The sequence below is a fragment of the Stomoxys calcitrans genome, chromosome 2, assembly GCF_963082655.1.
Source record: "Stomoxys calcitrans chromosome 2, idStoCalc2.1, whole genome shotgun sequence".
NCBI classification, from domain to species: Eukaryota; Metazoa; Arthropoda; class Insecta; order Diptera; family Muscidae; genus Stomoxys; species Stomoxys calcitrans.
Genome location: NC_081553.1, coordinates 62,452,981 through 62,467,135, shown reverse-complemented (window position 1 = coordinate 62,467,135; position 14,155 = coordinate 62,452,981). Strand labels below are relative to the sequence as shown.

Genomic DNA, 14,155 nt, shown 5'->3' with positions numbered 1-14,155 from the left:
GCTAACCCAAACCAATCACCCTTTTCATTGGCTAGGAAAATTAATCGAAGCTTTCTTCAATTTGAGTTCTTGGGGGAAATCATTTTTGGTCTAAAGGTAATCATGATATTGCCCACAATTTAGTAACTTTTAGAGCATTAAACGTTTAACATTTGAAGGAAAAGGGTCAGTTCTTATAAAAGTGTTGACATTTTTTGCTTTATCATCATGAATTGGTCAATTTTCATTGCCTTTACATTGGCCTCCTTTGGCATTTTGTTGACAAAAGCCGAGTTTTATTCATCGGTGCATAAAATGTCTCTAGTCATGGATTTTGAATTGAAAATGTTGCAAAATATGCAAAAATTTCTGGGAAAAAATCAAAATAAATTAAATTATCTTAAAGAGTAAGTGTAATAAAATCTTAGTGAACACTTAAAGGTTTAGAATTAGTGAACAACTATAAGGAACCATTTTATGTCTGCCCCTTAGGCGTTTATCCGAGTACGAGCGAGAACGTGGTGAAGCCTTAACCCAAGGTCCTGTCTACTTTGAAAATCCCGTTAATAAGTATCTGCTGACTAAGAGATTAACCACCGATTGGGAGCGCCTAGAGAATGTTTTGCAATACAAAGAAGGAGAGAGTAAGTAAAGAAAATTAAAGCTTTTTCGAATACGTGATGAAAATCTTATAATAATAATGAATAAAAGAATTCAGTGAAGTTGGTAAAATGCATTCTGGAAATCCAAAATCCAACTGCAAAATTTCAGTTTTAACAGAAAACAAAAATAACAAGTGAAAGAGTGTAAAGTTCGGCCGGGCCGATTCTTATATACCCTCCATCATGGTGCGCATTTGTCGAGTTCTTTTCCCGGCATCTCTTCTTGGGCAAAAAAAAAGGATACAAGAAAAGATTTGCTCTGCTATTAGAGCGATATCAAGATATGGTACAATTTAGACCACAATTAAATTATATGTTGAAGACCTGTGTACAATTTCAGCGAATTCGAATAAGAATTTGCCCACTTTGGGGGCTCTAGAAATAAAATAGAGAGATCGATTTATATGGGAGCTGTATCGGGCTATTGACCGATTAAGACAATAATAAACACGTTTGTTGATGGTCATGAGAGGATCCGTCGTACAAAATTTCGGGCAAATCGGATAATAATTGCGACCTGTAGAGGCTCAAGAAGTCAAGGTCGCAGATCGGTTTATATGGCAGCTACATCAGGTTATGAACCGATATGAACCATACTTGGCACAATTGTTAAGTATCATAACAAAACACGTCGTGCAAAATTTCATTCCAATCGGATAAGAATTGCGCCCTCTAGAAGCTCAAGAAGTCAAGACCCAAGATCGGTTTATATAGCAGCTATATCAGGTTATGGATCGAATTGAACTATACTTGGCATAGTTATTGGAAATCATAACAAAACATGTCGTGCAAAATTTCATCCCAATCGGATAAGAATAACGCCCTCTAGTGGCTCAAGAAGTCAAGACCCAAGATCGGTTTATATGGCAGCTATATCAAAACATAGACCGATATGGCCCATTTACAATACCAACCGACCTACCCTAATAAGAAGTATTTGTGCAAATTTTCAAGCGGCTAGCTTTTCTCCTTCGGAAGTTAGCATGCTTTCGACAGACCGACGGACGGACGGACGGACATGGCTGGATCGACATAAAATGTCGCGACGATCAAGAATGGGGTCTCAGGCGAATATTTCGAGTATTTACAAACAGAATGGCGAAATAAGTAGACCCCCCATCCTATGGTGGAGGGTATAAAAAGTGCAAAAAAATAGTCTAAAAGCGTCAAATTGGATTATGCGCCAGGCGGCCAATTGGCCGGTCCCGAACATGAAATACAATGTTCACCGATCTTGCCTCTCAATAAGTCCATTGTTACGCGTGGAATGTGGCACCGTCTAGTTGAAACCACATGTCATGCAAGTCAAGCTCTAGCATTTTAGGCAAAAAGAACGTTGGATATCATTTCCCGATAGCGCTCACCATTCACAGTCAAGTTACGATTCGCATCATCTTTAAAGAAGTATGATCCAATGATGCCACCAGCCCATAAACCACACCAAACTATGAATTTTTTATGGATGCATTGGTAGCTCTTGCAATGCTTCTGGCTGATCTTCACTCCAAAATCGGGAATTCTGCTTATTTACGTACCCATTGAGCCAAAAATGATATTCGTCGATGGAATGGAAGAAGCGCGAGATGAACTTTCTTAACAGAGCACGCATTTTGATAATAAAATTCAATAAATTGCAAGCGTTGTTCGTTTGTAAGACGATTCATCGTAAAATTATAGACCAAACTGAAGATGATTGGCAGTGAAACAAAACACGAAACTAGCGTCAGCGGTTAAAATCAGTATTGATAATAGCTAAAATATCACCCTTTAAAAGAGTGCTAAGTTCGGCCGGGCCGAATATTAGAAACCCATCACCATGGATTCTGCTAAAAAAATTATAAAATCTAAACTTAGTTAAAGGGCAAACTTCTGTCAAGCCAGCAAAAATGTAAGCTTCTAGAAACCAAACAAGATTAATCGAGAGACTGGTTTATATGGGAGCTATTGGGTTGCCCAAAAAGTAATTGCGGATTTTTTAAAAGAAAGTAAATGCATTTTTAATAAAACTTAGAATGAACTTTAATCAAATATACTTTTTTTACACTTTTTTTCTAAAGCAAGCTAAAAGTAACAGCTGATAACTGACAGAAGAAAGAATGCAATTACAGAGTCACAAGCTGTGAAAAAATTTGTCAACGCCGACTATATGAAAAATCCGCAATTACTTTTTGGGCAACCCAATATATCAGGTTATGGACTGATTTGGAAAGTACTTCGCACAGATGTTGGAAGTCATAACAGAACACCACATGTAAAATTTCAGCCAAATCAGACAAAAATTGTGGCTGGTAAGGACTCAGGAAATCAAATCGGAAGATCGGTTTATGTGGCAGCTAATCAGGTTATAGGTTAGGTTTACTAAGATTAATTGTTGGAAGTCATAACAGAACACTACTTGCAACATTTCAGCCAAATCGGACGAAAATTGTGGTTTGCTGGGGATCAAGAAGTCAAATCGGAAGATCGGTTTATGTGGCAGCTATATCAGGTTATAGACCGATTTGGACCGTACACATATAAAATTTCAGCCAAATCGGACAAAAATTACGGCTTGTAAGGGCTCAAGAAGACATATCGAGAGATCGGTTTATATGGGAGCTATATCTAATTCTGAACCGATATGGCCCATTTGCAATCCCCAATGATTTGGACCGTATTTTGCACAGTTGTTGGAAGACGTAACAGAACACCGCATATATAATTTCAGCCAAATGGGACAAAAATTGCGGCATGTAAGGACTCAAGAATCCAAATCGTGAAATCGGTTTATATAGAAGTTATATCAGGTTAACGACGGATTTAAACCGTATTTGGCACAATTGTTGGAAGTCATAATAAACTCCACATGCAAAATTTCAGCCAAAACGGACACAAATTACTGCTTCCAGGGGCTCAAGAAGTCAAATCGGAAGATCGGTTTATATAAGAGCTATATCAGGTTATAAACCGATTCGGACCGTACTAGACGCAGATATTAGAAGTCTTAACAGAACACAGCAGACAAAATTTCAGCCAAATGGTACACAAATTGCGGCTTGTAAGGCCCCAAGAAGTGAAATTGGGAGATCGGTTTATATGGGAGCTATATCAGGTAAAAGACCGATTCGGACCGTACTTCGCACAGTTGTTGGAAGTCGTTACAGAACACCATGTGCAAAATTTCATCTAAATCGGACAGAAATTACGGCTTGTAAGGGCTCAAGAAGTCAAATCGGTTTATATGGGAGCTATATCTAAATCTGAACCGATATGGCGCATTTGCTATCTCCAAAGACCTACATCAATATTAAGTGTCTTTGCAAAATTTCAAGTGGTTAGCTTTACGTGTTCGACCGCTATCGTGATTCCGACAGACGAATTTTTCGAGATGTTACAAACGGAATGACGAGATTAATATACCACCATCCTATGGTGGTGGGTATAAAAATTGCTACGTTATTATAAATTTGAAACAGTGAGCTGCTTTAAGGTTCCCGACAACCAATTCAAATCCAACCCAGATCGGACCATATTTATTGGGTTGCCCAAAAAGTAATTGCGGATTTTTTAAAAGAAAGTAAATGCATTTTTAATAAAACTTAGAATGAACTTTAATCAAATATACTTTTTTTACACTTTTTTTCTAAAGCAAGCTAAAAGTAACAGCTGATAACTGACAGAAGAAAGAATGCAATTACAGAGTCAAAAGATGTGAAAAAATTTGTCAACACCGACTATATGAAAAATCCGCAAATTCTTTTTGGGCAACCCAATAGATTAGCTGTCGTATAGATCGATCATCAGAATAAGGGCTTAATCATACAAACGCCGCACTTAATACCCGATTTCGTTGAAATTCTGAACTTCGAACTGTTACTTGTATAGAGCTTCCCGACAACTGAACCAAGTATGATCAAGATCGGACTATATTTGGATATTTATATGGATATAGTTAGGTTAGGTTAGGTTAAAAAGAGGGTGCAGATATTAATCTGCTTCATGCCACTATAGACATACACCTTAACCATTAATCGACTTGTTGTGCGCTCTAAAAACTAAAAAGTAATCTTGAAAAAGAAACTTTTTAAGTTAGGTATCCTTTCCGACTTACAAAATCCTTAATAGTTTTCCATACCACTCCCCTAAGATGGTTTATGTCTGATATCGTGTCCCCACCTAAATACCGGTGTCTGCTAGCCGCGAAAGCCAGGCAATGACATAGAAAATGCTCCAACGTTTTATTAACTTCCCCGCATGCCCTACACATGCTATCACATAAGTGAGCTCCTAGCCCTATATGTCCCGATATGACACCAAAAGCTATACTGACCTCCTTCTTATTTCCTTTCAGTAATAGCCTCGTCCTCTCACGATCCGGATCACCCCATAGGATTTTCGCCGTACTATCGACTGTTTCGCTGTTCCACAGTGTTACAGCGTTTGTCGCCCACGCCCTTAAATCGGACTGCGTCGACCCGAAAGGCTTCAGGTCAACCAAGTTAATTGATGGCAATCCTCTGCCCTTCACTGCCAAATCGTCTGCCCTTTCATTCCCTTTTACTCCGTTATGGCCCGGCACCCAAGCGATGTGCATTTTGCCATCCTCAGAGAAGCCGTTGATCTTCTTCTTACACTCCAAGACTGTTCTTGGCTTTACCGTGCCTTTGTTGGCATTTTACTGTCCCTAATGATGTTCACACTCGACGTCTTCGCTTTAGTACCACACCACTTCAAGCATTTGGTGATCGCCTGGATCTCTGCCTGGAGGACTGTATTATGGTCGGGTAGTCTCAGATCTCAGTTCTTGTTCACTAGATTTGATCCATTTGTGTAACATGATCTTCCAGACGGCAATACCAGGGTTCCGTCAGTCCAAGACTCTGCCGGCAGCAGTGCCTAGCACTTGACCTCAAGTTTCGTCTCAAGTATCCGATAGGAAACCTCTTCCCTTGCTTCCAGGTTTCCTATCGCCGCCTCGATTATACCGCGATGGTATAAGCTGCTCGAATCCTGAATCCATTCTCCCATCGCCTTAATCTGTATGTCAATGAGTCGGATATCTAAAATAGTCTCCAATACCTTAGAGGGCGTGATCCCCATCGTTCCCCCTATGCCAAGACAACATGTTTTCTGAACTTGTGGTATGGTCCTTATATTGCACTTTTTCTCCATAGCAGTCCACCAAACTACTGAGGCGACAGTTAGTATTGGTCCTTCTGTAGAGCCCGTGGACTGTCCTCGGATTCAGGCCCCATTTCGAGCCTACGGCCCTTCTGCATATGCCATATGCAAGACCCTTTCAGCTCTTCTGCGTAGCTGGTTCGAATCCTTACCCTTAAGAAGCACTATAATATCGTCTTCATAGCAGACGGGCTTAGATACCTCCTCAGTCAGCATATATATGTCATGGGACACACAATTTATCCATCTGTTCCTTAGCATATGGTTTATCCAGACTCTAAGAACCGGGTCCTTCCGATACTGGTCTAAGGATTGGATCAGTGTGTCGGTCCGCACATTGCAACAAGCCGCCTCGATGTCAATGTATATCGCCGGGATGTACGTTTTGGCATCAAAGAATTCTTCTATATTATGCACAACCCCGTGCAGGGCAGTCTTCACCGATCTTCCCTTGATATAGGCATGCTGTTTATAATTTTTGATATAAACCTTATTTTAATGATTTTTTTTTTTTTTGTGGAATTAACTACAATAAATAACGCATTTTCTTTTCAGAAATTTTGAAGAGAATCGAAAACACAATTGTGGAAAAATCCGAACTGGATGGTGCTTTGGAGGGCGTTTTACGTCTGCACGATGTATACCGGCTAAATGCCTCTGATATTGCTCGGGGTTTACTGCAGGGCGTTCAATATGAGTATGTTGTGAGAATCTTACAGACACCCAAGACATTTACTTATAAAAATGTTCATCTCCTATTTCATCCAGTGTTCAATTTAAAGCCCGCCATTGTTTTGACTTGGGCATGAAGGCTCTGGAAATTCATTATCCCAAGTTGGCTTACGGGTGGTTCATGGAAGCCCTAAGAAGATCACCGAACGATGAGACCATTAACAAATTGGATATTGAATTGGCCCTAGCTGATACTAAATTCCATATGGGTGATATTAAGGGGGCAAATCAAACTTTTGCCGAACTTGTCACATTGAATGCGGATAATGAAAAGGTGGCCAAATTATATGCACAATTTGTTGAAAACTCGGCGGGAAAACCTGAGTACTTTGCAGATTATAGCACGGAACATTTTGTAAGTACCTTCTACAGTTCCTCTGTGCCTTCTTTTACAATCTATACACAAAAAAGGATTTAGTTAAATTTTGTTACTCATCGCATAGTTTTGGTAAAGGTTTCTTAATGAGGAAGCAAGACTTCAAATCTTATCTTCAGTTTGAGAGCTGCCAACTTTCACTTAGAGTTTTGCTTCACTTTCGGAACTTTCCATCATAACGTTTAAATTTAAGGGAGCTATTATTAAAATAATTTGATAGTTCTTAACTAAATTTGTATGTGTCCGCTCCTATTTATACTACTTCTCCATTTTGTTAACTAATATTGTCCTCTTCCTAACCGAGAGTTTGACCTTCATTCAAAGATTTACATCGTTAATGGTAAGATGAAAAGTTGAGGACCTATTGTACTACCACTTAAAAACAAATCCTTAATTTTTAGTAAAAAGTACAAATATAAAAAAAAATTTGTAAAAATTCGTTGTTGAAGGGCACTTCCTGCAAGCCACCATATAACAACAACAATATATTCATAAGCAGTAAAATAAAACAATTAGACCACCACTTTTGCCTTCGTGTTAAAGTGATGGTTTCTTTTATTTTCTTTGATCGGATTTCGTTGCTGCTTGTTCTCGTTCGTTTACTGCCCTACTCTCGGGGGTTATTCTCTCTTCTACTACCCTAAAAACAATTTTAGCAATTTTGCCGACGCGGAGATTTGAGAACTCATGCTTTCATGTTTGTTAACCATTAAACCACCGCATGTGCTTTGGTGTTGTAGTGGTGGTTTCTTTTCTTTTCTTTGTACGGTTTGCGCTGCTGCTTGTCCTCATTCGCTTACTGCCTTACTCTCGGGGTTTTTTCTTTCGTCTATTACCCTAGGTTAGGTTAAAGTGGCCGTCTGCCATCAAACTCACTTAGACGTCTTCGTCCATTGTGATACCACACAAACAGAAGAAGGCAGATGCATTCTAGTTCCTACCGTTGGACCATCCAGATCGCTTTAAAATGTCCAATAACTTGCGAATGTTCACATCCGCTAAATCAGACAGGTTCTCAAAGAAATGAGAACCTAAAGTTGAACTCATTCTGACTGCTAGTGCGGAACACATACGCAGAAGATGTTCTATAATCTCTTCTTCTTCGATGTCCTCGCAGCTTCTGCAAAAGTCATTGCTGGCAACCTTTAGTCCGTCAGCATGTTTTCCGATTAGACAGTGACCTGTCATGAAGGACACAATGACTGAGACGTCTGTTCTACCCAATGACAGCAAAGCAGTAGACCTTTACACGTCTAGATTAGGCCACATAGTTTTGGAATGCTCACAGCCCTCTCTTTGTAACCCTCTATCATTCTATCCGCAAGTCTCGCTGGCACGTCCGCTTTACAATTCTCTGGGATATCTCTATGGCCAGGCACCCAGAACAGGTGAATTTTGAACTGTTCAATCATCTCGTTGAGAGATCTGGTTTTTGTGTTCAAAAATACGTTATCCAGGGATTTAATGGCTTCCTGGCTGTCTGAGAAGATACTTATGCCAATCGTCGTAATGACATTATATCTTAGCCATTCCACCACTTTCTTAATTGGAAGGATCTCTGCTTGATACACACTGCAGTGGTCGGGTAACCTCTTCGATATGACCAGTTTTAGATCTTTAGAATATATCCCATATCCCACCTGGTGGTTTAGTTTGGAATCATCCGTATAGAAGTCTATGTAACTTCTGTTACCGGGGATATGGTAGTTCCACTTGGTTCTATCAAGAATAGTGGCGCAGTACTTTTTATAAAAAGGCGGCTCAGGTAGAGTGTAATCTACATTGCCTGCAACACCGGATATTATATCAAGGATAACACAGTGTCCGTAGCCGCCACATGACCAATGAGAATGTTCCCTAAACCTCACGACAGTGATCGCTGCAATTTGGGTAGCCATAATGTCCAGAGACATAATATTTAGCATTAAATTCAGTGCATCACATAGTGTTGTCCTCAGAGCAGCTGTGATGCACAAACAAGCCATCCATTGGATCCGGTTAAGTATTGAGCTGTAGATGAACTTTGGAAGAGCCGTCCACCAGACCACAACACCATATAGCATTATGGTTCTGAACACTGCAGTACGCACGACACGCGGTCTAAGCCCCCATCTTTTGCCTATGGCTTTCTTGCAGGTGTATAGGGCAAGAGTGGCCTTTCTTTACCTTTCCAAAATGTTGGATTTGAAGTTCAATTTCCTGTTCAGCAAAACACCCAGGTATTTTGGGCTTTCTGTAAATGGAACATTCCCTCCACCCAAGGAGACAGCTTCCACTGTAGGCAACTTGTGTCTCCTGCTGGAAAGAACTATTTATGCCTTGCCCGGATTTATACCAAGACCACATTCGGTAGCGCATTTTGCTGTTGCACATAGAGCTTCCTTAAGTATATGTTGGGACACTTTACCCTTGCGGCAATTGCCACGTCATCAACATTCGCGACCGTTTTTACACCTTTTTCTTCCAGAGACAATAATATATTGTTAATGGCTATATTCCAAATTAGAGGAGACAGTATACCTCCTTGAGGTGTTCCTCTGCTGATCCATATCTTTTTAGATCCACAAACACCAAGCCTGCCGTTGATGGCTAGAAACTCCAACTCCTTCATGATTGACGTCGGTTTTACATTATTCAATGTCGAGAAATGCTACCATTGTATATTCCTCGACAGCGAGAGAACCCTCTATGTAGCCGACTAGGTCGTGAAGGGCTGTTTCAGTGGATTTGACTTTACTATATGTTTGCTGCTGCAGCGACAGGTGATCTCCGGAGATCATTGCCCTTAGATATGTTTCTATCAACCTCTCAGGATGATAGACTAATAGGACCAAAAACTTTCGCCATCGTGTGGTAGGTGTTTTCTACTTTTGGAATGAAAATGACCTTCGTGACCCTCCATCCCACAGGTATATATGACATTCTGATACAAACAGAGTATATCTCCCTAAGCTAGGGGACCAGTCTATCAGACACAGCTTGTAATTCAGCCGTTGATACATCATCAGGGCCTGGCGACTTAAAGGAGTTGAAACTTCCTAGCGTCCAAAGGATTTTCGGCTCATATAGAATTTCCCTAATAGCCTCCGACAAATCCATACCAGTGACTACGCATTTCAGTGTCTATTACCCTAAAAACAATTTTTGAAATTTTGTCGACGAGGAAATTTGTCAACTCATGATCTCATGTTTGTTAGTCTAGCACTCAACCTCTAGTCTACCGACATCACTTTGTTTATGATGAAGCAACTCAATAAGCATTAGTGCACCGTAATAAGTGTCTCCATTAAAGTCAATTATAAAAAATGTAAAAACCACTTTCAAAAAACATTTTAATAAGAAATACACTTTCGAATTAAATAAGTTAAAGAAAAAAAAAAAAAAATGTTTTGACCGGCCGGGGGTCCCGAATCTGGGTAGGCAAATACTGATTGACATGTGAATCTGGAATGCTAGGTGACAGTAATCATATTCTAACAACTTACGCGACAAAAGAATTTCAACTACTTTGTCTGTCAAGTCTCTACAAACCTACTACAACAATTAATGTCATTTATTCAATACTAAAACTCGTTGAGAACTAACTGTCTCACATACAAATAGTAGTTGGTTCTTACATAGAGCTATTATACCCTCCACCATTAGCAGGGGGTATACTAATTTCGTCATTCCGTTTGTAACACCTCGAAATATGCGTCTAAGACCCCATAAAGTATAGATATTCTTGATCGTCATGACATTTTAAGTCGATCAAGCCATGTCCGTCCATCTGTCTATCGAAAACACTCAAAACTTCGAGGCAATAAAGCCAGGCGTTTAAAATTTGGCACAAATAATTCCTATTAATGAAGGATGGTTAGGATTGTAAATGGCCCAAATCGGTCCATGTTTTGATATAGCTGCCAAATGATCCAATCTTGGAACTTGACTTATGACTATTGACATATCGTTTATAGATGACTTCAAATAACTGTGCCCAGTATGGTCTTAATTAGTTCACAATCTGTGATGTAGTCACCATATAAACCGATCTCCCGATTAGACTTCTTGGGCTTCTAGAGGGCTCAATTCTTATCAAATATGGATGAAATTTTGCATATGTCTTTTTGGTATAACTTCCAAAAACTGTTCCAAGTATGGTCTATATCTGTTGATAACCTGATATAGCTGTCATATAAACCGATCTTGGGTCTTGACTTTTTGAACTTGTAGAGGGCGCAACTATTACTCGATTTGGGTGAAATTTTGGATGTGGCATTGGTGGTGGAGTTCTAGCAGCCATGACAATTACGGTCCATATCGGTCAATAACTTGATATAGCTCATATACATTTAAAAAATTCATTCAAAGAACTTGACAGATGCGATCCATAATGGAGGGTATATAAGATTCGGCCCTGCCGAACTTAACACGATTTTACTTGTTTTCCCCTTACAATTTTGGATATTTGGTAAGTTTTAAAGAAATATTTCTTTTCAGCCCCCTCCTGCCGATATTCTAACAGCTGAAAGACCCGATCTCTTCAAATACACCTGCTCTGGGCTAGTGAAAAAGAGTCCACGGGAGGAACGTGATCTACGTTGTGGATATCTAACCGAAACTCATCCATTCTTGTTGCTGGCACCTATTAAAGTTGAAGAATTGAATCATGATCCCCTGTTGGTAACATTCTACGATGTATTATCGGACAAGGAAATCGAAACATTGCGTAAACTTACTCGAAGTATTGAAAGAGCCACGGTCATGAGCAATAATGGATCTGTAGTCTCCAAAGTGCGCACTAGTCAATTTCAATTTATCCCGGTTACCGCTCATCCCATATTGGCCAAAATCGATCAGAGGGTAGAGGATATGACAAATTTGAATATGAAACATTCGGAAGAGCATCAATTTGCCAATTATGGCATAGGAGGTCATTATAGTGAACATCATGATTATTTTGATATACCAGAGGTAAGTTGTACAACCTGAAGAAGAGTATAAAAGAATTTTACATGATTTGTTCCAATTTTCTTGCAGAGTGAATTACAGAAGATTTGGAGATACAATGAAATGGGAAATCGTATTGCTACTTTACTGTTTTATGTAACTATGCTATTTATTCAATCAATGAAGGTATTTCTAAACATCCATATTTTCCAGCTAAGTGATGTAGAGCAAGGTGGAGGCACTGCATATCCTTATATGAAACAAATGGTTTTGCCCCAGAAGGGAGCTGCAGCATTTTGGTATAATTTATATGCTTCTGGCAAACTAGATCAACGTAGTCTTCATGGTGCCTGTCCCATCATTGTGGGCTCCAAATGGGGTAGGCTTGAGTGTTGAGTGCTTTTGTGTGAGTTTTTTTTTTTATTGTTTTTTGTTTGTCTTTTTTGTTAAGTTCAAAATCGTTGGATTCGTGAATGGGATCAAAGTGATCGCAGACCCTGTTATACATTTGATGATGCGGGCTTCTGAGATATAGTGCTAAGGAGTTCTTGTAATGGAGGCCAAAACTTAATTTAAGTTTATTTTTATAAGTTTATTTTAATAAAATCTTAAAAAACTATGTACATTAATTTTTATGATGGAAGATATTCAATACAAGTAAAAGTGTACTAAGTTCGGCCGTGCCAAATCTTGGGTACGCATCAACATGGATTCTTCCGAAATGTATCCTTATTAACTCAGTTTGTACGGTCTTCAACAAGGATGCAAATGCAAATTTTTTTGCCCGTGAACATTCCACTAAGGAACAGGGGCAAACTTCTCACATATCAATGAGTGCAGTCCGATTCAAGTTTAAGCTCAATAATAAGGGGACTCCCTTTTATAGCCGAGTCCGAACGGCGTGCCGCAGTGCGACACCTCTTTGGAGAGAAGTTTTTGTTGCCAGCATTAGGAAGGGAAAACCACCACTGAAAATTTTTTCTGATTGTCTCGCCAGGATTCGAACCTAGGCGTTCAGCGTCATAGGCGGACATGCTAGCCTCTGCGCTACGGTAGCCTCCTTGTGGGCGGCGAAATCGCGACGGAATCCATGATGGAAGTCTTAAACAAACAAAACCAAAATTTAGCCATGGAGAAATGACAGGTTTTCCACAGGGAACAGAGGCAGGAACTCACCTTGAGATTGGCATTGATCAAGTTTCACTGACAAGTTTGGCTAAGACTAACGGCTCGACGTACTACAGGGCCATGGCCGCCCATTTCAAGATTGGAAAGACAGGAAAGGCGAATATTCTCATATTGAGCCATCAGGGGGTGCAGTGGCGGGACACTCAATAACGCCTTACGGACAGGGGCGGACGACGAAAATATCACCGTTTCTCTCAAAATTGAGAAGAGTGGGATAAACAAAGATCCTAATACTGAAACATCAGGCAGTGCAGGAGAGAAAGAGAGAGAGAGAGAGACTCAACACAGTCTAACGAACAGGGACACGACGTCGAAACCTTCGACGACTTACTCGGGGTTAGGGAGACTAGGATGGATAAAAATCCAAATTTTGAATCATCAGGCAGTGCAGTGACATAGAACTCAATGCCGCCTAACGCACAGGGAGCCGACGATGAGACCATAACCTACTCCCAAGAAGCCCATTTACTCAAGATACGGAAGACCAGTATAGGCAAAGATACTAATTTTGGAACATCAGACAGTGCTGGGACGGTAGACTCAATACAGCCTATCGAACAGGGACCCGATGATGGAACCATTACCGACTTTCTTAAGATACGGAAGACTAGGATATGCAAAGATCCTAATATTAAAATATCACGCAGTGTAGTTACGGGAGACTCAATACAGCTTAAAGAACAGGGAACAGGTGTTGAGACCATAACCCACTCCCAAGAAGTCCATCTAATGGACGAACAATGATTGAGGTCATCCAAATAAACCTCCACCGGAGCAAGACAGCTACTCACGCCCTGAGGGAGAAAATCAGCAAGAGCAATATTGCCTTAATTCAGGAGCCATGGACGACCCGGAACAAAATTTCTGGACTTAACCATATCAAGCACCAATTGTTCTATGCTAACACTGGTAATCGGTCGAAGAACTGCGTTTTTTATCAAAAAAAAAATACATTATGTATTTTCCTCAGAGTTGTCAACGTCGGATGCAACAGTGATGAGACAGGGAGACGGCATCACTTTATCTGCCTTTCGACTCTCCGACACTGCCACCTACATCGGAGCAGGTTGGTGGGGAAAACAAAACAGACAGGAAATGAAGTACTGATAGGGTGCGAGGCGAACGGAGG

At 40.1% G+C, this 14,155-nt stretch overlaps 1 protein-coding gene across 1 annotated transcript; it reads left to right on the top strand.

Moving 5' to 3' along the window:
* The first annotated feature begins 207 nt into the window (after nt 1–207).
* LOC106082710 (prolyl 4-hydroxylase subunit alpha-2-like) lies at nt 208–12,979 on the top strand. The gene is made up of 9 exons (XM_059361466.1): nt 208–386; nt 472–623; nt 6,357–6,498; nt 6,570–6,888; nt 11,389–11,862; nt 11,941–11,994; nt 12,052–12,217; nt 12,290–12,356; nt 12,913–12,979. The coding sequence occupies exons 1-9, from the start codon at nt 208–210 to the stop codon at nt 12,977–12,979; spliced, it is 1,620 nt and encodes a 539-aa protein (XP_059217449.1).
* Nucleotides 12,980–14,155: the final 1,176 nt, after the last annotated feature.